Raw genomic sequence first — 25,514 nt, 5'->3', positions numbered from 1 at the left:
TTACCCTTGTAAAATCATGGCTCAGGCCTGCTACTTTGGCTAAGCAGAAAAGGACTATGGGAAAGTGACTCAGCTGAATTGGAGGCAGAAAAACAAGCTATATAAACATTGCTCACATAGTGGTATATGGTGGTTGGTTGGATTATATTTGTTATGATTTAAAACTATGTAATGGAAAAAGGTCTGACTTCTTACAATGGCCTGGTTTTTGTAATAAAGTGGCTCTCCTTTGCACCTGCCTGGGACTCTGCATTGTTTTGCTTCCTACAAAACTCTTTACTGCAAATTTGTGACTGTGTGGACAGCAGAGGATTGTACAAGAAATGTATCCCAAGGCTTGATGACACACTGTAGTAAACTGAATAGATTAAAACCATATGGCTTGGTGGTAACATCGTAAAATCTTAGAAAAAAGAGATTTATTCTACTGGTCTTCTCACATTTTTTTATGAGCTGCATTTCTAGACCCCTTCAAGTATGCATTCACTTGTATCTTCTAAATAAGTGCTTGAAAACTATCAAGTCCTGTTAGAAATTACATACTTTTTCCTCAGAGTACTCTGTAGTAAACATTGTAGTAAACATATTTTCCACATCAGCCCATTTCTCCACTGTTGCAGCCCTTTGGAGGTAATTTGTATAATGTATCAGCAGACATGTAATTCTTCTTTCTAAATTCATAATTTGTTGTTTCTTAAGACACTGAATAAGTATAATCTCATCATATATCTCCCTTTTGCCTTCCATTTTCTCTGCCTACCATTTTAAGAACTTATAATTTGTATATTTTTTTACAAGTTCATGGAAGGTTCTTCATGGTCATTACTTACTTTACATGCTATAACCATGCTCATGTATTGTCATTTGCACAAACATATGATTTTTATTTGAAATGCACAGTTATCTGCAAATTTCCTTTTAGATGAATGAGGAAATTTTTCTGTATATATTTCTGAAATTCAGTTTAATATAATTAAAGGAATTTGTCATAATTTCTCAGATATTTCCCTTATTTAAAGATACTCCTCTTGATAAGAAACGTGCTAGAAATTTTTGTATTACTAAAATTTTTTAGTCTTTCTGGGTTCAGACTCTTAAAACTGTTCATTGTTATTTATCATTCTTCTGAATAATTGTAATGGTTTTCATATCCATTAAAATTAGAATTACTCTGTATAAACTAAAATATATACAAATGTTTATTCTTCTGTTGTAGCAAATAAACCATACATTATTATTGATCTGATTTTAAAGCTGTTCAGTATTTTAGTTGTTGTGTATGTACTGTCAAAAAGATCTTATGTATTTGTCATGGGGTAAAAACCACGACAGTATTATACAAGATAAATGAAAAAAGTAGATTTTTAGTCCACTTTTCACATTTCACATTTGTTCTTGTTGTTGTAATTTTGTGTCATCATATAATTAGGTAACTTCAGAAACAAAGAGTCCTTGCCTTTTTTCATTATAAAAAACCCTATGACTGATAAAATAATGAGCTCTGTTGTTATTCTTAGGTTAAATGCCCAGAATATAAAAAAAATCTTGTGATTAAAAAAAATAAAAAAATGCTGTGCTCATTCTGGTTTATAGCTATTTTTAGAAATGTTAGAAATTCTAAGCATATGAATAAATGATTAATTCTGTATTGCAGGTTGTTACCTACCTGGCAGGTTGTGGCCTGCAGAGTTGTCCAGTATTGCTGGCTAAAGGATATCCAGACATTGGATGGAACCCAATAGAGGGTGAACGTTACCTGTCATTCTTACGATTTGCCGTTTTTGCCAATAGTAAGTAATTTCTTGGCATCCAGATTCCATCAAAAGGTTTCCTTTAAATTAATTTCCTAACCATAAAAATACGTTAAATCTGAAGAGAGGTTAATGCATACTCTTCTCATTACAAACACAAGACTATTACTGTATGCTTACTATTGCAAATTTTTTTTTTAATCTTCATAGTGGTATTTTTTTTCTTCATTTTTTTGCAAATCACATCATTGAGAAGATTAACCTGTAGCCATGGTAGCAAATCATGTTAGGAATTCCTTGGCACAGGAAGACCAGGAGTGGGGGTTACATCAATATATTCCTGCCACTCCTCCCGGAGAAGAGTCTTTCCCATGCACTAGCATGCAGTCCCTCCCATAGGAGACACTTCTCCACAACCTTGTCCAATGTGACTCCATACCACAGGCAAATATTCTTCACAAACTGCTGCAATGTGGGGCACTTTTCTATGGGGTGCAGTCCTTCCAGGACAGGCTGCTCCAGTGTGAGTTCCCCACAAGTCCTACCAGGAAACCTGCTCCAGTGTGGGCTCCACTCTCCACAGGTCTGCAGGTGACTCTGCCAGGAGCCTACTCCAGCACAGGCCTCCCACAGGTTCACAGCCTCCTCAGGCATTCCCCTGCTGCAGTGTGGGTCTTCTCCACAGGCTGCAGGTGGATCTCTGCTGCACCATGAACCTCCATGGGCTGCAGGTGGATCTCTGTATCCCTGTGGACCTCCATGGGCCACAGGGGCACAGCTGCTTCACCCATGGTCTTCACCATGGGCTGCAGGGGAATCTCAAACCAGCGCCTTAGGATGAAGACTTGTTTTGTATTTTGTAACAGAAAACTAGGAGAAAACAAAGTTTTCTTCTACTTAAGAATATCTTTCAGGAGAAAATATGTGTGTTTTTGGTCCACAGGTGAAAGTGTTGAGGAAAATGCAAGTGTTGTTGTCAAGCTCCTTATTCGACGGCCAGAGTGCTTCGGGCCAGACCTTAGGGGAGAAGGAGGAAATGGTTTGCTGGCTGCTATGCAGGAAGCTATCAGGATCTCCGAGAATCCTAGTCGTGACCTTCCTTCCCAGGCATATAAAAGAGAAGGGTAAGTAAATGCGAATGCTTGTTTGGCAAATGGGGATTTAATAGCTGGTTCAATCATGCTTGCAGTATGTGGATAATAGACCCTGTTGTGTAAGGCATTATACAAACAGAGAGAATTAGAGATTCACATCCACAAGCAGTTGTCATATGGTATTCATAAAGCATTAGCTAGATAAAAGTGGAATAAGAGTTACAGAGAGAAAAAGCCTGAAGGACAAAATAAATGAGAAGACTCTGTGGAATGAACCTAAAGTTAAGCTAAAGTAAAAGAGGAAAGTAGAAGGCCTGTGTAAAGCCAGCTATTAGAGTTAGACTGCATGCTTACCCTAGAGACAAAAAGCCTTTAGCCTGGAGCCAAAGGGATGAGTATGTCTGGTGAATAGTCTCTGGATTATGTCTCTAGCTCCAGAGAAGGGCTATGAAACTTAGATTAGCAAAAACACTCACTGTTATTTTTAACTTTCTAGTGATGAGGAGGAGGAGGAAGAGGAGACTGTGCACATGGGAAATGCAATCATGTCATTTTACTCAGCTCTCATAGATTTACTTGGACGCTGTGCACCAGAAATGCATGTAAGTGTTTTCCATGTGAATACATGGAAAAATATGTAAAATAGCTGTTTCAACCGTAATGCCTGTAACAGCCACGTGCAAGACTTGGTTTTAATTAGACTGACTCTTGCTTGTTGGTGCTCAAAATTCTTCAGTAGCTTTAAATCTTCTGTGTATCTCAATACAATAAGAGTAAGAAATTTAGCTTGCAACCTCCCTGCTTACTCTTACAAAACCTCTTAATTTTATTAGCTGTATATAGTGGCTCTCTATTGCCAGACAGTTTCATGTTAAAAAAAATATTGGTAGAGATTTTCAGACACAGGTTATGAATACCTGATTTCTGCTAGAAGTTGAAAGGAATTACTCACCTCATTGTTGTAAATGCCTTTTGAAGGTTTTACAGAATAGAAATTATAGAAAAATGCATGGACACATCACACAGATCTGCATCCATTTGTTGTGTAAAAAAGGAAGCTCAAAACTTGTCACCATGGGTTCTCTAGATAACATGGACTTTTCATAAGTTTTGGTTTCATCACCATATCTGTTTGGTTTAGGAATCTTACCAATGTAGAGTTTTTTGCATTATTTGGAATTTATAATATTGTGAAATCATTGATATAAAAATAAGAACAGATAATAAAGTAGGAACAACTGAATTTGACAACTTCATTAATTCTTGGATAAATTGAATTTCTGTTCGATTTCTTCCAGTGTTTGGAAAAGAATCATATTAATAGAAATATTTAGTGGAAAATTTTCTTATGTCCCTCAGTACTGAATTTCTTTATTGATAAATTTTTCTGACAGCTCATTCAAAGTGGAAAAGGGGAAGCTATTCGAATCAGGTCAATTCTTCGATCCCTAGTGCCAACTGAAGATTTGGTGGGGATTATAAGTATACCACTAAAGTTGTCCACAGTTAACAAAGGTAACTTCAATACAAAAGTATTAGACAATTTAAATATTAGACCATTTATCTTTTATGAAATTCTTTTGCCACATTAGCTTTCCGATTAAAAAAGAGCAGTATTGTTAGAGTTGAATGCAAGCAGAGAACTGTTCTTCAAGTTTTAATTAGATCTGCATCAATTTGAGCTGCTCCAGTGGCAGAGATATTTGCTCCTGTTTAGCAGAGAATGTAAGAACATAAATACTTTAAAGCATCACTCCAATGGGTCAATACTTTGTCTCCAGCAGTGGCTCTAGAGTTGTTACCTCTTTAGTTAAAATATTCAAGCTTGGGCTCAGTCCCTTTGTATTTCCACATTATCCAGTGATTTGGTAGAATATTTTACCATGCATTTCTAAATTTTCATTGAAGAGTGAAAGATAATTAAATTACAAAATAATAGGGTTTTTTAAATAATAAAAACCTGCTATTCTAAATTATTCTTTTTCAGCATAGAACAAAACTGAACAGGAATGTAATTTTCTTTGAGTATGTGATTGTACACATTAAATGTAATTATGTCTTTCATTGCTTTGGTGTTTCTTGTTTTATCAGTTACCCACTATTAAAAATTGCATTGTGTATTTGTGTAGATGGCACAGTAAATGAGCCAGACATGTCTGCCAGTTTCTGTCCTGATCATAAAGCACCCATGGTACTCTTCTTGGACCGTGTCTATGGTATTAAGGACCAAAGCTTCCTTCTTCACCTACTGGAAGTTGGATTTTTGCCAGATTTAAGAGCTTCTGCCTCTTTGGATACAGTACGTATTTCACTGTTGAGTTTAGGTGGAGTGGCTGGATATAGTGGCTCTGTAAGTGTAAAAAACTGGAATTTCAAGTCAAAACAGCTTTTAAACAATGCTATTATAGGCTCACTCTAAAATAAAATCATTATTAGTTCACTTACTCTGAATTTATAGTGCATAAGTCTGACTATAAGCATTCAGTAGCACTTTATGAGGTGTGAAAGTAGTTTAAGATCTTTTGATACAGGCTTGTACAGTAATCCAATAAGTACATTGAGTATACTGCAGTAGGCCTAATGATTGTTTTTATTTCATGTTTATTTCCAATAATTACCCTGAAAATCCAGGTGCATGAAGAAATTGAGATGACAAGTTTTATTTAATGCTTAGTGGGGTTTCTAACCTATTTCAGCAAGATAGAACCTACATATTCTTTTCTGCTGCTATTGATTCAGAATGCAGGGGCACAAGAGATGGGACATAAATGGATGGCTTAAATTTACTGCAGGTGAAAAAGAAATGTCTTTAGTCTTCACGTATATACCGAGAATATGATGTTTGGACCCAGCCACTTAAGTGATTTAAGGACTATTACATTGTTATGTTTTATAGCCTTCATATTTAGTGACCTTTATGCAGTGTGATACTAACAATCATTTACTACTTCATACAGGTTTCTCTAAGTACCACAGAGGCAGCTCTCGCACTAAATAGATATATTTGCTCAGCTGTGTTTCCGTTACTCAAAAGATGTGCTCCCCTCTTTTCTGGAACAGAGCATCATGCCTCTCTGGTTGACTCCACGCTTCACACAATATATAGGTTATCCAAGGGACGGTCCCTCACGAAAGCTCAGAGAGATGCTATTGAGGAATGCCTGCTTGCTATTTGCCAGTACGTACGATAGTTGAGTACAAATTAACTTCTTTTGTACAGGATAGGTATTTTAACAACTTCTTTCTTTACTTGTAGTGTAGACCTAAGACTATTTTATTCTTGAATGAAATAAATGACCTGTGTTACCCCAGGAACTAAAATGTAGATTTGTCTGTTTGCTTAAGAGGGTTCTGAAGTAGCACAATGTTCTGTGCTATTTCCTTCTATAGGTAGTTAGTGAAATTTCTTAAGCACATAGCACTGTTTATTCAAAATACTTTTAATGAGTGTTTTGTCTCCCAGTATGTAACTTGACTTCAATTTTTTTTCATTTACAATGAACTCTATGAATTTTGCTAATAACATCTATTTTTTAAAATTACAGCCATTTGCGTCCCTCTATGCTACAACAGCTGTTGAGAAGGCTGGTTTTTGATGTGCCCCTGCTCAATGAATACTGTAAAATGCCTCTCAAGGTAAATACTTTCTTTTCTGTACATGCATCCAGCATAAAGCTTCAAAACAAACTGTTGTTGTCTTGTTTTTAAAAATAGAATGGGAAGGGTAAAGCAATGTAAAATTACTTCTGAATTGAAAATAATGTTATTGTTTTGTAGTCTTTCAAATTAAATGTAATGTCTACAAAATTTTTGAAATCATGCCTAATGCAAACAGTAAGGTGATTATGATAGTTTGTATAGTGAACTGTTGACTTTCCGGTTGATTCAGCTAGAGAGTATTTGAATGTATCAATTTAAATGTCAGTGTTATCTTGAGATTTCTTCTTCTGCTGTATGAACTGTAATAACTTTTGGTGGAATGCATGGTCAGGAGTGAATTTTAAAATCCAAGGAATCTTAGACAAGATGCAGGGAAGAAAATTCACCTTCTATTTTTGAGTTACTGAAATTTTATCTATCCTCTTGTTCTGTAAAAACAAAATTACAATTGTTAGATTATAAGAAATCTTCTTTAGAACTATTCTATCAGGTTTGGTTTTTTGGGTTGTTTTGTTTTTTGGTTTTTTTTGGTTGGGTTAAAACAGCCTGATCTTAGGTCTGTGTCTTTTTGTGAAAGAATTGAAATTTTACAATGTCGTAAAGCAGAGCTGCCATATTCACAAACTTACTCTGGAACATCATTAATTTTTGACTAAAAGTGTGGTGTAGAGGGAGTGGTTGGTCTGGTTTTTAATTATTATTTTCTCTTCTTACACAGAATTGCAGTAAAAATTAAAATGTCAATATTCTAGTCTGATAGTAAAAGAATTTTTTTTAATTTCCATGGGATTGGAATTTTTAGTACTACAGAAGAAACAGGTAGAAATTTGAAATTTTGTGGAAAGCGCACCAGTAATCATATATACTAGTTCTTTAACTTCACAGATTTCCTGTCTGATAGTTCTTTCTGTAAATTTTTCCAGAGCTGAGCAGTCACAGTCAAGAGAGTGTACTGCAGGTGTCTTTTGCAGTGTTTTGAATAACACTAAAGACATCATCTACAAATGACAGGAGTTAAATCAATTTGAATTTGTAAAACTTTTCATCAGAATCTATCATGTCCTGCCTTATACCCATTTTGTTGTCTCTATTTTTATCCTGTGAGCTAGTCTGTGCTCAAATGGTGACAATTCTGAAATTTTGCTACTCCCTGTAATCATTGAGAATCCCACAGCAGGAACTGGAGATAATACAGGCTTTATACTTTTACAATATGGGCTCTGCTGCTCTTCCTAAAAGAAAAAGAAGTAAAAAAGACCATTATTCTGAGCCATTGGAAATGAAGAGACAGACACAAATAATACTACTCCTGTAACTGTGTAACATTGTTAAATAGCAATGTTTCACATGCATTTTTATTTCTTGAAAATCTAGCTTCTGACAAATCATTATGAGCAGTGCTGGAAATATTACTGTCTACCTTCAGGAATGGGAAACTATGGAATTGCAGCAGAGGAAGAATTACATTTAACTGAAAAACTTTTCTGGGGAATATTTGATTCCTTGTCTCATAAGGTAATGGCTGCAATTCGTATTACATTATAGGGTGGGCATAAAAGCATTACAGCAATAATTTGCTGTGCCAAGATCAGAAATTTCCTATTTTAAGGGTTGTTTCGTCTAATATGGGAGGCAATGAGTGCTTTTAATGAAGTGAAAAATTGAATGCTGAATTTTGAAGGATTCTCTCCAAGCCAATGAAATGTCACATCTTTGCTTGATATACTCATAAGCTTTGTATTTCTAATAAGGAGATATGTGTATGTATATTCACATATATACACAGATTAGTTTTCGCTGCACTAACATGTCAGTATTGTCTGCTCTCCTATCTTGATTCTGCTAAACATTTTAAATTACTTTTTACTGACATAAATTAATTTTGATAAATATATGTATGTGCTTATCAAAGTGTTGGTATATGCAGAATAAATTTACATTGTCATTCTTCAAATATATATATTTGTATTTAGTTTTACACCTATTGACCAGCTGAAGAGATATGCTGCAATGTACTATGAAATAAACACTTTTCCATTTTTGTTTACCAAGTGTGATATTGGGAATTTTTAACTTACTCAGTTTTTCTCTCAGTAAGAAAAAGTTGGGTTTCTGATATGAAAAATATCTTACTGAATAAACACTTTTTGTGCTTGCTTGGGATCAAAATTTAGCCCAATCAAAAATCAGTTTTGGCTTTAGAACAATAAAAAATCATATTCATTATGTCTCAATTTATGTTTTCTTTCTAAGCAATAGATTTACATGATTGTTCCTATAGCCATTCAGATTTATAATATGGAAATAAAAGCTTTATTTGTATTTGATTTTAATAGCATTTATCTATCTCTTACTGCTTTCACAAGTGTGAAATCTTTCCAATTATTGCATCTTTGATTTTAACAGATAAATTAACATGACATGTTTCTGCCAATACTGGTGGCTTTCTATAACAACATTTTTATTTTTCTGTAAATGGTTGTTAGCCCAGTGAAAGAAAAGTTTTGTAAATCTGATCTGCTGACCTACAGTATTCTCCACCATTCTTTTTTGTTTAAGATATCTGTAGCTTTGATGTCATTAAAAATGATGAAATTATTTTGCTACAGGAAATCACAATTTCCTTTAATGAGCATATTTTAAAATTAAATAGTGCAGGGTAAAAGAAAGGCAAAATGACAATGGCTTCTGCTAATTCTGCAGGAATTGATAGTTTTAGAGCTAAGTCAGTGTTTTAGAGATGATCATGCTTTAACTAGGCAAACAAGTCTTGATCCTCCTTGAACAGGCCTTCATGGCCCAAAGAAAGCTCGAGTTGAACTCGTACTGCATATACATACACAGTGTCAGCACGCTCATGCCAATCTGAGTAGTCCTAAGAATATATCATATTAATATAATGGCAAATAGATGTCATGCAATAATAATTTTGCTCTGTGTTTGAGTTTTAAATATGATTTACTGTTTGTTTGCATTTTCTAATATTTGTACACTGTTATGGCTGCTTGGATTTTACTAACATTTTGCATGTTTTTCTATTGGATTTTCCAACCAGTTCCTATCTCTCCTGCAGAAGTATGATCCAGAGCTCTTTCGAATGGCTTTGCCTTGTCTAAGTGCTATAGCTGGTGCCTTGCCCCCTGATTATTTAGATACACGAATTACATCAACTTTGGAAAAGCAGACTTCAGTCGATCCAGAAGGAAATTTTGATCCCAAACCTGTCAGCACATCAAAGTGAGTCATGTAATTCATAGTGGTTTCCTTCCCTTAAATATTTTTATTCTATTCCTTATTAACATTTTTTTATCTTCTGTAGGGAGGGAGAGTTGGCTGGTGACTGACATGTTAGTGGTATTAGGACTTTCAGTAGTACAGAGATTTTTGCTTCTCCTGCCAAATACTTCACTGCAACATATCCTGTTATGTCAGACATAAAACATATTCTTCTCCACCCTGAACAGCTGTTAAATATTTCCATCTTATGTCTGCAGAGAAAATAGTAAATTCTATATTCATTATATCCTCTATTGCCTAATAGTTCAAATGTTTGGGATAGATAAATTAGAAACCATCATTATTTTGCATGTGCTTATGACAATTTGTACAAGATCACAAAAATATGGTGATTCAATTGGTCTGTAGCCCAACTTTTATAAAACCTTCATTTTATTTTGAGAACTAATTTTGAGAATTGATCTGTAGAAACATGATATGACAAAATAAACAGATCATGTAGGATGATTAAATAGAGATTTGGCCTTCCTAGTAATCTTGTGCTTTTAAAATGCGGACTTTTTATTCAAGAACCGAGGATCGCTAGCTCACTCTTGTTATTAAAGTCTTATCCTTCCATCATTATGCATTGTGAAACCTCCATATTAATATTGTTCTATATTAAGAATTAGCAACAAAATTACCTGCAGATTATGGTGAAGCAGGTTTTGGTTTCTTTGTGATTTCAGTTGCTAAAAAGTGTGACTGTTACATACTTAAAGTTTCTCTGGAAATGCCATTATAGGTATGCAGTTTTTATGGCATTTATTTTAAAGAATAAGGAATTCCCATGCCAAATGCCTTGCCTTCATTTGGAGGTGAAGCATTTTGATTAGTGCTATATTATGCTGACATTTTTTTCATAAATCCGACTGCAGTAACTTACGATTGAGTGACCATTACCCTCTTCACTTACAGCCTTGTACTTCCTGAGAAGTTGGAGTATATTGTAAGCAAGTATGCTGAACATTCCCATGATAAATGGGCCTTTGAAAAGGTAGGAGTTATTTTAAGACTGGCAATGGTCCAGGACTAGTAAATAATTCTGAGGGTGAATACTGAAATTGAAACTGGGCAGTTTAACTGATAGGCCCTTGCTCAGTGTGTATGGATGTCTGCATCTTTATTTTGGGATATGTGGAAGAAACCCCTTGCTTAAGAAAATGCTTTGCAACTCATTACTTTTTCAAAGAATTTATTAGGAGAGACTTGAGGGGACTGAAAAGAGGGAGCCTGATTTGGGTGTTTGTTTGTTTGTTTGTTTGTGGTTTTGGTGGGGTTTTGTTGTTCTTTGGAGGTTTTATTCTCTTTTTTTTTTTTTATTTTTTTATTTTTTAAGTAAGACTATATAGCTCTTTAGGCATCTCTTTGCCTGGTAATGGTGCCTTTTGACTGGGAGTCAGAGGTTCAATTTTACTGCAGCAGCTCCATGATCTAAGAAAGTACAGCCTAATGTAATTTTTTATTTCAGATAAGTAGTTGTAGCTTTTTTTTCTTCTTAGCTTTAAAAAGCTTGTTATGGACTGAATTGCTCTGCAATTTTCCAAATGCTCTGTCACTATGTCATGTTACTGTTTCATTATTTCTACAGAGGTACAAGAAAAGACAGTGAATTCTTAAATAATTTATTGCAACAATTAATAACAAATGAATAGCAATTTTATAGAAGAGTTGTATGAGATAATTCTTTTGTTTGGGGGGGCCTATGTATACAAATTTGTAGAGGAAAGTATTGGCAATTGAGAGATCAGTTATCAGTTCCATTGTACTCCCTGCTTTATTCCCCATTGAATGTACACATACATATGTTAATATACACAGAATAATTTCAAACCATAAATTTCAGTTATTATTTAAGGTAAAGGATTCATTACTTACATTCTTCAGTTCTTGATTGGTCAATGTTGCATGTCCTTCTCTGTGTTTCTGACTTTAGCCTCACAGAGAACTGGGACAATCTTTTGTGCTGTCTCAATGCATGAGCCCACTTGGAAGGGGTCCAATGTAAGTTAGGCTCAGGACTGGTATCAGGAGATTCACTGCTCACAGGTGGCATCCATTCTGTCTCAGGCATGTTTTGTTCCTGCGTGTCCACAGAGGGATGTGCGCTCCTCTCCTGTGGCGCTGAGCAGCTCTTGGAGTGGGCTAGCAGTTTGTTGTGACAAAGGAAACTGGCTAATTTGCTCTCACTCATCAATGTTGTTCTCATCTTATTTCAGTGGGGGTTTTGGCTGTTTTTTTCTTTTTCAGACTAATAGTGGATGGAAATATGGTGTTTCACTGGATGAAAATATGAAGACTCACCCATTAATAAGGCCTTTCAAAACTTTAGCTGAAAAGGTAATAGAGGAAATTTCAGCTGCATCAATATGAAGTAGACTGATTCATGTGCTTTTAAAAATCCATTTCAAATATATTCTGTTAAATGTCAGGCAGAGGCACAAACAAGAATTCTTACAGTTAATAGGTACAACTTTATGCTGAAGTGATTTTGCAGTTAATCTTACACTGAGTCTTTTATAATTTGCTTCCATTAGTCATAATGTTCATTGTTTCTTCATAGGCCTGGGAAAATTTGAATTAAAAAATATCAGTAGCACATTTTATTCAGGCTTCCATGGATGAGAAATGACTGGCAGAAACTCCTGGAGCTTAATAAAAGCATAATTTAACATATCTGAAGACAATTTTGTCTTCCATAAAGTTGGTAGAAAAATGTAAAAAATGCGTAGGAGATGATTCAACTGAAAATGCAGAAAAACATTTAAAGTATTTTGAATTTTTTGACTAGGCAAAATGTCTCCAAGTTTTCAGAATAGTGAAATGAATTTTCATTCTGTTACTTATTTTTGTAATGATTCACTGGGAGACACAAGTCAATTACATATGTCCCTCTTCCTATTCAGAAAACAGACATGACAAGATTCAAGGGGGATTAAAGAGGTTGTTTCCTAAGGTTTGTAAATTGCTTTGGAATCTTTGGGGAGGAGCCAAAGCATTGTTGGTTGTTATTTAACCAGTTCAAAGAGAATTTTCTGAATTGTCTGAAATCAGAATTTTGAACATAAGTCAGATCTATCCCTAAAAACTCATTTTGAACAACTGGGTTATGGTGCAACCTGAAAATCTTTTATTTAATTGATTTGATAAGCCTTAATATGACATACTCAGAATTTTGCCACAAATTTTCCAAATTTTTCTAACTCTTTTACTTTACAAAGGAGTGCTGCAATATGGGCTGTTGCTTATATTTTATTGGTAACTGTGTTTATATGAAGAGGTGTATAGTTTAGTAACCTTCTGTATCTGTGAATGGATATAAATATAGGAAGACTAAAAAAAGTCTTGAGTGCTTGATGCATTTGAAGATACATACTTGTTAAACTGATTTATAGCACTCACAGAACCATCATTTTTTTGTTGTTTTGTGCTAGTAGAACTAATGAATAAGTTTCCAGGTCAAATCTACGTTTTTGCTCCAGGGCTCATTGCAGTGCTGTTGGCTTCTGACACATACCCAGCAATAAATGCCACTAAGAATTTTTTTTTTAATTGCAAGTATTTCAAATATGAACTATATTTTGTGTTCTTGTATAATATACAAATTTTCTATACTTTTCTGGTACATGGCACTTTATAGAGAAGGACAGAATATTTGTATTATGATTTTGCTACTTACTAAATACAGAAAAAAATTGGTATTCTTTTCTTCAAAGGAAAAGGAAATTTATCGTTGGCCTGCCAGAGAATCACTGAAAACCATGTTGGCCTTGGGATGGAGCCTAGAAAGAACCAAGGAGGGAGGAGAAGCAATAATGCATCAGCGTGAAAATGAAAAGCTTCGTAGCATATCTCAGTCTAGTCAGGTAAGGTAGAATGCCTTAAGTTTAGAAAACAAACGCCCTTTTCAATAATTTACTAATAAATTATAAACAATTATGTCGATTTTATATTCTTTTAGTGAAAAGAAACTTTCAATGGTAGAGTTCTAAAACTGGAAATCATGTCACTATAATAAACACTGTGCAACACTAAAGAGGGAATTCCACGAAGTTTTTAAGACAATGAGGCCGTAAGACAGCATATATATGAATTTTCTTAATTCCCACATGGTTCTGTCATGTTTTGAAGGCACATCTTGTATGTCTAATGACTGGTCTCCTCCCAGGCTAAAAGCTTAGTTCTTTGCAGCTTGCCACCTATTGTGAATAGAGAGATCAAAGTATCTGCAGCAACATGCATGCTTCCACACTAGCAAACCTATTCTCTTAATCATCCAGTGCCTGCAGAACATTGCAAAATAGGTGAACTGTTTCTTCAAGAAAGTATAAAACTAGGAATGGTATTACTCTAATCAGGTCAATGACAGAGACATTGTAATTGAATATTTGGTTCTTTTATCTGAAATTATTTTGTCTGAGAATAATTTTCTTTTCCACTGCAGGGAAATGGGTATAGCCCAACACCACTTGATCTCTCTAATGTTGCACTTTCTAGGGAGCTTCAGGTTCGTATTTGTGTTTTGCATATATTATGCTGAAGGGATATATATCCGTATACATATGGGTGTACTTGGTTTCATTATTATTAGCAAGTTGAATTTTGTTAGGCTTAATGAGTGTATTTGTGGTTGTAGTAATGATAAGCTGTTGTAGAAAGAGTGCATGCTATTTACATACTGAAAGATGAAATTTCTTCTGTTCATTCCACTGGTGCTTCCTGAATTCCCAGAGAAAATGAAGCACAAAGCTAGGGAAGGGGCTGTCAACAGCATGTTATGAGTATCCTGTGCTTGTGCTGACTTCAAGGAATAGCTGAATATAGAAATTCCACTTAACCATGATGTTTCTTCATGACAAGAGAGTAGACTTTACTCAAGACTGTAAAGTTATGTAGCATTACAGAATTTTTAATTGTCACCTGATCTTGCCTCTTGTTTTTTTCTGATGTAGGGAATGGTTGAGGTAATGGCAGAAAACTACCATAATATATGGGCCAAAAAGAAGAAAATGGAGTTGGAAAGCAAAGGTAAGCCACAATCCTGCAAACCACACCAAAAAAGACAAGGAGAATGAGGGAGAAGAAACAATCTGAAAGATAACAGTGTAAGGCAATCAAAAGAGACTAGTTCCTTTTGTACATGAAGCAGAATAAATCTTACAGTAGAAAAACTTACAGTTCTTTCAACTTACTAAAGGTGGAGGTAGTCACCCTTTACTGGTGCCTTATGACACATTGACAGCCAAGGAGAAATCACGGGACCGTGAAAAGGCACAAGAACTGTTTAAATTCCTTCAAGTCAATGGTATAATCATATCTCGGTAAGTTGCACATTTTTTTAGTTGCTTGCTTGCATTCAATGCACAAACCAGCATGTTAAACTTATCTCACTGCAGACTGGCAGTTATTAACATAATTACTGTTCAGCATATCTTCTATGAATCAGAGTTATTTTCATGTTCAGAAAGACTCTTCTAAAACATCATATTCAGGCAACATTTTTAATAAGTATGTGAGCATAGTAAATACAAAATGCAACAATAGATAAGAGGATAACAAAATGTCTAAGTTAGCAGCCAGCAGTATCAATGGAAAAAATTAAGCTGAGTTCTGATACTGAAATATATATATTTAAAACTGCTTTTTAATCCAGTTTTTGAAAAAAATATTGCTCTGAGTTCTGTAGTAATAAGACAAAGTGGGTCCTTTGTGGGCATGAACTTCTACTCTAGCAGAAGCATAGACTTCCTTTGCTGTAACTTGAATTGCTGTGTCTCAAAGTAAGCTGCCCTGTGGGGACTTCTTACTGTAGTATATGGTTTTATAAGATGGAATTGTGAATTACTCTACTATAAATCTCCTCCTTTATTGTATGTGAAACAACACATAGGAAACCTCAATTTTCTGGCATCAAGCATTTTTGTGAACTCAGTTGTATTAATGAACAATGTTTTCTGTACACACATAGAATCAGATGTTACCTTTTTTCATTTATCTCTACTTTTCAAGTCTGTGTCTCTATTGAAAGTATACTCAGAAATTTATTAAAATCAATTTTTAACATTTGCAAAATGTAACTTTGCTTCAAAAATTAATAATATTTATAAGAGACGAGAAAACAGTTTGAAGTATGCATTTCTATATTATTACAGAGAAAAATTCCCTCCTGCCACATATGTAGGCTCTCAGCCTTAACCCAAAGTGTAGGTATGCAATCAGATATTTTTATAACTTCCATAGTTGCTTCAGAGCCATTGAAAAAGAAAAACTGGTCTACTTAATGCAAATGAATGATCTTCTGAAACACCAGTGGAATTGGTCAAATTTTTCAGCTGCATGTGTTTGGGTCAGGAAATCACTTTTTTCAGTGTTACATGTTACATCATGGGACAAATCAACTTGAAAAAACAGTTTCAAACTCTTCATTGATAGGGGCAAAGAGTTTGCAGTAACTGTGTATAAGGATGAATCAAGATTATCCTCTTTTCAATGTTTTCTTCAGATGAATATATGCATATATGTATATATATATAATCTTTTGAAGTACTCATTGCAATTATCACATTTCAAGATGTCATTCTTGAAAATGTTGGACTAATCATTAAAACATAGGAATTGTTTATAATTGGAAATGTATAGGCGGAGCAGCATGTGTACTTACATATACCATCTGCTTCTGTTTTTGGGTTTTTTGCTCTTTGCTGAGAAAATTTTTGACACACTTTTTGTGTTTATGACATACAGATAAATCTCTCAGGCCTTACTCAAGTACATGTTAGAAACATCATGGTATTTTGTTAAGTATCTTTAAATCTCTGCAAGGTCTTTGGATATTGTTTTTTATATTTGCAGACCTATCCACGTCTTTCAGTATTTCGGAAAATATGTGTAATCTCTTAGGAACCATGACTTCTTATAAACTCAAAAGGAAGATATCTACAGTGACCTCACTGAAAATACAGCTAAATACTTAGTCTCCTTTAGGAGAGTGAGGCAGCAGAAGATGCCTCTTAAGCATACATAGCTGTTAATTCATAGTAAATAATTTGCACAGGTGATAAATAAATAGGGAGTCATCAAAGTATACAAACTAGAACTCTTAAAATAGAATTATTATTAATTTTTTTCATAAATTAAACTAAGATGGGAGGTTAGAGTCTTACTAAGTTTGTGTTTAAAATGGGATTGAAATGTCTTTCTTGGTTCTCTGGCTGTGGTCCCCCAGACTAAAACCATTTCTTTCCTCTTAATTGTGTTCTGATATGGTCAAGAACATATGTTTTATTGTTAGATTTTTTAGTTGTTAAAATTTCTTCTGCATCAACTTCCTCCCAGAATTACTTTTTTTGCTTGGTTTTGTCTCACAGCTGTATTAAATTGCTAGTCTAATATTCTATTTTACTTCCTCAATTTATTCCCATACCAGTGGTAAGGACTCTTGGTATGAATGATTATTTTCTTATACCACAGCAGGGAGTGCAGCAGCTTCCCTTTTTTCTTGCTCCTAGCTTGCTTTTTCCTCAGTGTCTTCCTTCTTCCCTACTTCTGACACACCATTCAGCTCCTCTGTAGCCTCTGGCCCTTTGGCCAGGTTATTATCTCTTAACTGATAAGGGCTGAGTCTTCTTATCTGCTACTATTTGAAGAAGCTGTATAGAAGCAGATGAAATAGCTATTTATGATTAACCAGAGGTTTTCTTTAATGTCACTCTGTTACTTCCTCACTTGATAAAGCAGTTAGATGTGCCAGGTATAACCCACCATCTACCAATAGAAAATCTTAATCAGAGTTTAGTTCTTTTGATATTGGAATAAAGAGACTATGAAGAAGTTGCAAACTAAACAAAATTACAAGAGAATCTCAAGGAAATGAAGATGAAAGAATTAATGACTTGTGAAAGCAAGTAAGAATAAATTTAAAAATGTATAGAATAAAGTGACTTCAAAAGGGAAATGAAAAAAAAAATCCCTGTTCTTGTCCTTGATGCCAAAACAGAAACCATTGTTTGAAGATTTGTTGTTGTATGAACACTTAGCAATGAATTGGACAGTTTGGTTACCCTTCAGAGGAGCTTTGCTAGTCTGGAGAAATGGGCTGACAGAAATCTTCTGAGGTTGAACAAAGGTAAATGCAAAATCCTATACCTGGGATGGAATAATCCCAGGAATAGGGGAGCTGAGCCTGAGAGCACATATGCCGAAAAGCTCTTAGAATTGTGCGAGTTGAACATGAATCAGGAATGTGTCCTTGTGATGATGAAAGCTGTGTACTAGGCCTTATCAACAAGTGTGTTATGCAGGTTGATTCTATCAAGAGTATGTTATCCCATTTTTGGTTCTCCAGTGCTAAGGAAGACATTGAGAACAAATTCGCTCAAGTGGGAGGCCACTGAGATGCTCTGTGGATGGATGCCAATGTTATGCCAGGAGAGGCTCTGAGGAGTGGTTGGATTTTTTTCAGTTTTAAAACAGAAGGCTACAATAGGATTTATGTCTCTCTTCAGCCACTTCATGCAATGTTATAGAGAAAATGAGGTTATACACTAACTCCTCAAAAGTAATAAGTGGTTACAAGGAAAATTCCAGTTAGATATAAGAAAATATTTCACTGTTATTTTTTCATAGTGAGGGTGGCCAAATATTAGAGGGTCTCCAGGGTCATTATAAGATTTCTATTCTTGAACCTACTCAGTACATTATCATACAAGGTTCTGAGTGACCTTGTCTTGGGGCTTTGCTTTGAGATGGGACTTCGATAAGGTGATTTTCAGAGGTTCCTTCCAACGTTATTTTGAGTGTGATCCTACAGAATTTTAGAATTTCAGTCATGCAGGTTTCATTTATACTTCAAATCTAATAAAATATTTTAAATCTAGACCCAGACAACTGTTGCCCTGAAACCTAAAGCCTTCTGATAATGTTTTCATAGTTTTAGTTACTTTCCCGTGAAAGTTCTATAAACATAAGTTGTTTATCACATTCCTTCTAAGAAACATCTTTTGATGGACTTCTCGCATGACCAGTGTGCTTGGAAAGGTGGTAACTTAATTATCCAATCCCTGGTCATTATTGAGAATCTATAAATACTGGAGTTAGAGAATAAAGTGGCCTTTTTCCTGTTCTAATACTGAGAGACATTCGTGTGAATCATTTCATGTCCTTTAGCGACAGACTACCGCATGTATTCTTATTCCTCTTTAATATCTAGTATGATCAGTCATGATTTAGGTAATGAATTTATCTTAAAGAATAAGTAATACATGCCTCTTTAGAAATTATTGTATTCTGTTGAATTTTTTCAAATACTTTAATAAGATAATAGTTTGTTACTTGCATTTAACTTTTCAGTTAGTACCTGAAGTAATTTTGGCTTCATTCCTTCATAAAATTAAAGGACAAAATCAAGATTAATCAAATGAGGGGTAGTACGGAGGCTGATTTTGTAAAGATACAACTGCTGACTTCCCAAACACTTGGAATGTAAATGTGCCAGCAGTAGCAATTGAGTGACCAAAGCATTATCTTGTTAGATTCAGATACATAATGGCTTTGTTTGTGCAGTAAGGTAGCACTCTAAAGTTCTTATCCTAAAATACATGTACTTTGGAAACTTTAATCATAAGCTATTAAATCTCTTATTAAAGTCAGTTCATTTTTCTCTATTTCTTCCTAGATAGTTGATAATTAAGAACTATCATAGTAATTTTCTCCTTCTCTTGAAAATTTGCTGTTGAGATGAAGAACAAGGGATGGGACCACCTTGCTTTGAAATGATTTATCGCTCAAGTAGCCAGATAAGAGATCAGTCTCAAGGCATGAGGTTTAGAGGAGCAACAAGTCAGCCATAGCTCAAGGAAGTCATGAGCTGCATCTTTGCACAGCAATATATAACATTTTAGCCCAATAGGCAGTTGACAGGAAGCTTGTTTTCATTTATTAACCTATCACCTTTGCTTAATTTTGCTGCACTGAATCTCTCTCTTAGCTACAAAGCTGACAGGTCACGTACTCATACACACCTCTATTATAGTATCTAGATCTCTAACCTACTCTATAAGTCACACTATTACAAGTTAAACCTCAAACTGTTTTACTTAATATCTTACCTACTTAACACATATTCTTAGTTATAACTGTAGGAACACGTGTTTATAATTTCTCTACTCCATGTCTGTGTACCTTCATCAATACATTAAACTAAGCTCTTTCCAAGGATGCAGATCAAACCCTTCAGCATCTGTAGAAGTTTCTATTTTTTGGTTTCCAACAATTTACCATAATAAAAAATTAAGGCATGAAATGCTTCATAGTACTGTCATCATTTGTACAACTGCCATCATCAATGCTACTTCTCTTAATCCTTTTCAAAACAGGGGCCTGAATGACATGGAATTGGATGCTTCATCCATGGAAAAGAGATTTGCCTTTAAGTTTCTGAAGAAAATTTTAAAATATGTTGATTCTGCTCAAGAGTTTATTGCACATTTGGGTAAGTTGCAGATTTTATTTTTAAAATCATTTGACTTGTTGAAATTTAAATATTTGATTTATAGGTTTACATTTTTAGTGATCACTATTTTTATTGCATTTAAGAAATTTAAATAATGTATTTTAATTTTCAGATTAAATTATTGAAAAATTTTAATTAGCTAAACAGTTTCTGCTCTTTTATTTTTATTTGAATAAAACTAATATTTCAAGTCTATCTGAAAGATCTATTGTGTTATTTACTATTAGACAGCTTCTTATTTGTGTCTGCCCTGATTGTATCCTTGCAGAAGCCATTGTAACCAGTGGAAAAACTGAAAAATCTCCACACGACCAAGAAATAAAATTCTTTGCTAAAGTGAGTGATTATTTTGTATTCATATGTGTACCACTGTACAGAATATGTCAATTTGCAATGTTAGATTGCTTTTCACATAATGGAAATATAAATTTTCCATTATTTAATTGTAAATAATCCAACTGTTATCAAATATTCTGAAATGTCTTCAAAAATATCTCAGTATACTTTCTGGATTCGTTTCTCAGTATAATTGCTGGAAATATTTCAAAATACTTCATTATATCTGTTTCCATATGAGAAGGAACATAAAAATTAAAAGGCAGATTATTCATTACATGATATTAAATTCTCTTACTGAATATATAAATTTAATCTGATTTTTTTATCACAAGATATCACTGAAGTGCACATCATCTAATTAGCAGAAAGAAATACTCCTACGCAGTATTAGATCCAAAACAGCTATCTCTATAAAGTCTGTTTATTATTTATGTAATTTTGAATAAAATTGTAAGACTTTGGATTTTAATTTGCACAAGTTTTGTCTGAAATAAAAAATACAGTTGTTACAGAATTAAAATTATTTTTATGAACTTTGATCAATCAGAGCATTGCTGCTAATTTTACCATTGTGCTCTGTAAAAAATATATTTTGTGTCTATATTTCTTAGGTTCTTCTACCATTAGTTGATCAGTACTTTACAAATCACTGCCTCTACTTCCTGTCTTCTCCATCAAAAACCCTCAGTAGCAGTGGATATGCATCAAATAAGGAAAAGGAAATGGTAGCAAGGTAAGTAAAAGATTAAGATATCCACAGTAGGGCGTTATTCAGAGAACTAAAGGTCTCTTATTAGATTATAGAGAAAAACAGATAATTCAAAAACTTACTTTCCTCACCTGGAAGGGAATATTTTATTCTGTATGAGAATGGCAGTGAGTGAATAAAATTCCTTATCTTGTCATTCTTTATTTCATATATATATATATATATATATATATATACACACACACAATTAGAGTTAAGTATATATCATAACTATTTTGCAATATGTAATTGTAGTTGCTAACTAAAATATTAATTTTACTAATTTACAAAATACTAATAAACTATTCTGTGAGCAGTGGATTACTTAGTTTCTGATGGGGTTCTCTTTCATTGTTGGTGGCAGTTTCTGATTGAAACTCTTCCCACTGTTGGTTCATTTAAATGGTCACACATTTACTTGAATTTTCAGCTACCAAAAAAATGTTTAAAATACCATGAAGCAGCTTTATAGGGGGAAATATGGATTCTATACAAAACTACTTCTACCCCTGCACAAGTGTTACTGGAAATTAATCATTTTTGTGTGTCTTTACTGCTGGGATGGAATCAGCCATTTGACTCAAAGTTATTCTAGAAAATTATTTTAAAAATAATTACCTTTTAATTTAGAATGTGCTGCCTATATGAAAATATGAATTTCTCTTTTCTTCAATTAAAATTTAAAATAATATTAAATAATATTCAATTGTGTTTTAACTATGACTGTAATTTAATAATTTGCCAAATTTTTTCTTCCCCTTGAGGTGTGCTGCTGGTAACTTCCTTTCGGAAATTTTGTGTCACAGTATTTCAACTGTTTTACTCTCACTTTCTTACTTTAGCTGTCAATTGCTCAGATTTCTTTTACTTTCCTTCACTGCATTGACCAGTTAACTTCTTTTTCCAGGAGAAAGTAGATAATAAATTTTGAAAGTAAAGGTTAGTTACGGCCTTTTATATAAGATCAGGCCTAGGACTCAGCTTCCTAGATTCCATTATTCAGTTATTCTCTCAACACATTTTTGCATTTCTCTGAATTATTATTACCTTTTGTTTCTATATTCTTTGTGGGTGGCAGTCCATACAGAGCAGTTGTAAGAGTGTTAAGTCCCCAAGATTCTGCTTTACTCGACTCTCAGACACTTGCAAAACTGCAAGATAGTCCTGCTGGAGCTGGGAAAGATAGCTCAGGCTCAGGAGGATGGAAGTGTCACTTAATTTCATTTCAATTTCATGCTTCCTCTCTGAATTCTCCTGTTACTTCCCTAAAGTCGGTCAGGTCTTAATGAAGGTAGAAGGATGCGTTCAAGGGCTATGACAGTGGCTTTACAAAGGCACATGAAGAAGTTAAATGTCTAGCACATGTACCTGCTAGTATAACTTCAGAAATACCATATAATTCTTTGTGCATCCTTCACTGAGAGAAGTGACTATCTGCCATTTTCATCTTATAGGAAGTATAGTATCTCCTTACCATTGTGAAGATAACAATAAAAATATGTGGTTAGTATGAGACCATACCAAGTCCTAAGGTATATGCTTCATTTTCTTATGTCCTTATTCCATTTGTAAAGTATGGCCCAAAGAATATGCAAGTCTCTCTAGCTGTCTTTGTTAAAGTGGCCCCTTTAATCTTTAGGGAGTTAGTGCTATATTCTCTTAATTATCCTACTATTTTGACAGGTAGGATAGATATTCAAGTATCTGATAGACTTGCTAGAAGTTCTTCCAGTGTGTATATATTTAGGATTCATGTTATCATCATTAGAGGGTAAACATAGATTTTTTTTTTTTATTATTTACAAAAGACATCCTTGAAAGTTATTTTAAATAGTATGAAGATTTTAAAGTTTAATTTCCTGCAGAATGCCAAATAAAATACTAAAATGTTTCTCATTTTTTCTTGTTCTTACAAAAAAAAATCATATTCAGAAATAATAACCATAAAGAATGACTCAGCCATATAGTATGCAATTGTTGAAAACCACTGTCAAAAGAAAGTTTAAGATTTCAAGACACCTCTGAAGTGGTGAAGTATAGAAAATAAGAGATTTCAGGAGCTTCAAAATGTTGCCCTGCTTAATGCAGTGGACTGTTATCATCATTTATCACTCAAAGTACACTTTCCAGGAACTATGTTGTGTTTTCTTTTTCATATTCCTACTAGTCTTTACCTCGTATTCTAAATAAATCCTTCATCTTTGTCTTATCTTGTTTTGCTTTCTCTGTTCTTCTCTGCTTCAGCCTGTTCTGCAAACTAGCTGCTCTTGTTAGACATAGGATCTCACTTTTTGGTAAGTTGTTAAGAGCTTGATAAAAATGTAAAGAATACATAACCACTGTTTATATCTTACCTGAAGATTTTCACAACTATAGGCAAAATTCTACTAAATGCTTCATAAGATTCTAGTGAAATTAGTAAGGGCATTGAACATGGTTCTGAAGCTAACACTTAAAAAAATACAGAAAGCATCAAAGCAGGAAGAAATAGCACATTGTCATATATTCAGACTCCATGAAAAAAAATCAGTGTTTTGCAGCTACTTTTAGCTTTTCAAAAGTAATCTTACGCTAATTGATTTCTGTCATCCAACTATTGAATCTAAACTGTTGACTAATTTCTCAATAGATTAAAGGGGATGTAAGGAAAGATAACACACCTCCCAAAAGATATTGGTAAAAAAATGTAAAAGAAATATAAGTACTACAAAATACAGTCTTCAGAATGTTGCAAGGTTAAGTGGTGAAAATGTGCTCCAAGCAGACATTAGTTATTCTGTTTAGCTCTTATATGGAAAATTACTTAAAAAATTAAAAATTAGTTCTACAACCAGACTTAACTCCCTCTCCAGTGACCTAAGGTGGGAGGCTTAGGTAATGTCTTGCTTAAACTGTGCATCTCCAGTAAGGACATTTTGGATCACTAGATGATTGTTTCCTGTGCTATTGTGCTCTCATAGTATCATATATCTCCTAGTATCATAATATTTCATAGTATCTCTTTCTAACCAGGTAGTGATTCTGCTACAATGGTGAACTGCCTGCACATCTTAGCTCAGTCTCTTGACACACGGTAAGTTTGTGACTTTTGCACCAACTGCAAAATAGGAAGGTTTCAGAGCTTCTCAGAAGCCATTGGATTGTTTCTGTGTATTTTATTCTTTATTTGCAATCAGTGATCTTAACAGCATCAACAAATCAAGTATTACCCTCCATATTAGCAGATTTTGCCTAAAGTGGTTCCTCTACATTTTTCTGCTCAATGTCTGTCATTCAAACACTGAAAACACTTGTCAACTTTTCCAAGCTCATTTGAGGACATATTTATAAATGACTTGATCATTGGAACTGAAAGTAGTGATACCTGCAGATATTAAGTTTAGTGCATTGTGTAAAATTTGTCATTAGAAGTATGCAACATGTATTAAAATATGGGCATCGTTACACTTGCTAACTTTTACTGCTTATCATTGAATTGATTATGTAGATTAAAACTGAGGCCAGAATAGTTTTTGAATAGTTTTTTGAATTTGAGCTGCTTTCTGGCCTGGATAAAGTTGCACAGCAACCTGATATTGTGAACTTGTTGCAAACAACACTGGAATCTTCACTTAGGTATCAGAGGATTGTACAAAAAGTCAAGGAATGGGGACTGTGATTCTGGTATTGCAGTTACACTTTCTAAATTTAGGTTGTATCACCCTGAAACTAGAGCCTTCTGGTTGTTTAGAACATTGGTTATTTTCTTTGTTATTTTCCTTTTGATTGTTTAGAATATTGTTCATTTTCTCTGTTAATTTTCTTTTTCTTTTTTTCTTTTTTAAAGAAGAAAGGGTGAGATGTCACCCTGAAAAATAAGCTTTATTTGTTTTCATAGTTTTTAGACGCTTTCCCCGGAAAGTAACTGTAAACAGATGTTTATACATTCCTTCTAAGAAATGTCTTTTGATGGATGTTTCACATGACCAGTGTGATTGGGAAGGTGGTAACTGAATTATCCAATCCCTGGTCATTGTCAAGAATCTCTAAATACTGGAGTCAGAAAAGAAAAGCTCTCTTTTTTCTATCACACCACTGAGATGTGTTTGTGTGAATCATTCTGTGTCCTCTAGTGACAAGGGTGCTTTGAAGTGTCC

General features: G+C 34.1%; 1 protein-coding gene across 2 annotated transcripts in view; it reads left to right on the top strand.

Annotated features, from left to right (window-relative positions):
* The window catches only part of RYR3 (ryanodine receptor 3), a 197,146-nt gene that overhangs the window by 113,729 nt on the left and 57,903 nt on the right, over positions 1–25,514 (top strand). For both annotated transcript variants that reach the window (XM_086892711.1, XM_086892710.1), the window contains exons 43-62: positions 1,655–1,790; positions 2,695–2,875; positions 3,342–3,447; positions 4,240–4,360; positions 4,975–5,144; positions 5,803–6,023; positions 6,391–6,481; positions 7,880–8,020; positions 9,579–9,742; positions 10,700–10,778; positions 12,032–12,121; positions 13,498–13,647; positions 14,226–14,288; positions 14,734–14,809; positions 14,979–15,102; positions 20,155–20,270; positions 20,560–20,627; positions 21,242–21,363; positions 23,623–23,672; positions 24,391–24,451. In XM_086892711.1, coding sequence (XP_086748837.1) covers positions 1,655–1,790; positions 2,695–2,875; positions 3,342–3,447; positions 4,240–4,360; positions 4,975–5,144; positions 5,803–6,023; positions 6,391–6,481; positions 7,880–8,020; positions 9,579–9,742; positions 10,700–10,778; positions 12,032–12,121; positions 13,498–13,647; positions 14,226–14,288; positions 14,734–14,809; positions 14,979–15,102; positions 20,155–20,270; positions 20,560–20,627; positions 21,242–21,363; positions 23,623–23,672; positions 24,391–24,451 — 2,330 coding nt within the window. The remainder of the gene's footprint in view (positions 1–1,654; positions 1,791–2,694; positions 2,876–3,341; positions 3,448–4,239; positions 4,361–4,974; positions 5,145–5,802; positions 6,024–6,390; positions 6,482–7,879; positions 8,021–9,578; positions 9,743–10,699; positions 10,779–12,031; positions 12,122–13,497; positions 13,648–14,225; positions 14,289–14,733; positions 14,810–14,978; positions 15,103–20,154; positions 20,271–20,559; positions 20,628–21,241; positions 21,364–23,622; positions 23,673–24,390; positions 24,452–25,514) is intronic.

This window comes from Cyanistes caeruleus, chromosome 6, assembly GCF_971803275.1.
Source record: "Cyanistes caeruleus chromosome 6, bCyaCae1.hap1.1, whole genome shotgun sequence".
Lineage (NCBI taxonomy): Eukaryota > Metazoa > Chordata > Aves > Passeriformes > Paridae > Cyanistes > Cyanistes caeruleus.
This window is presented reverse-complemented; position numbering and strand designations above follow the sequence as displayed.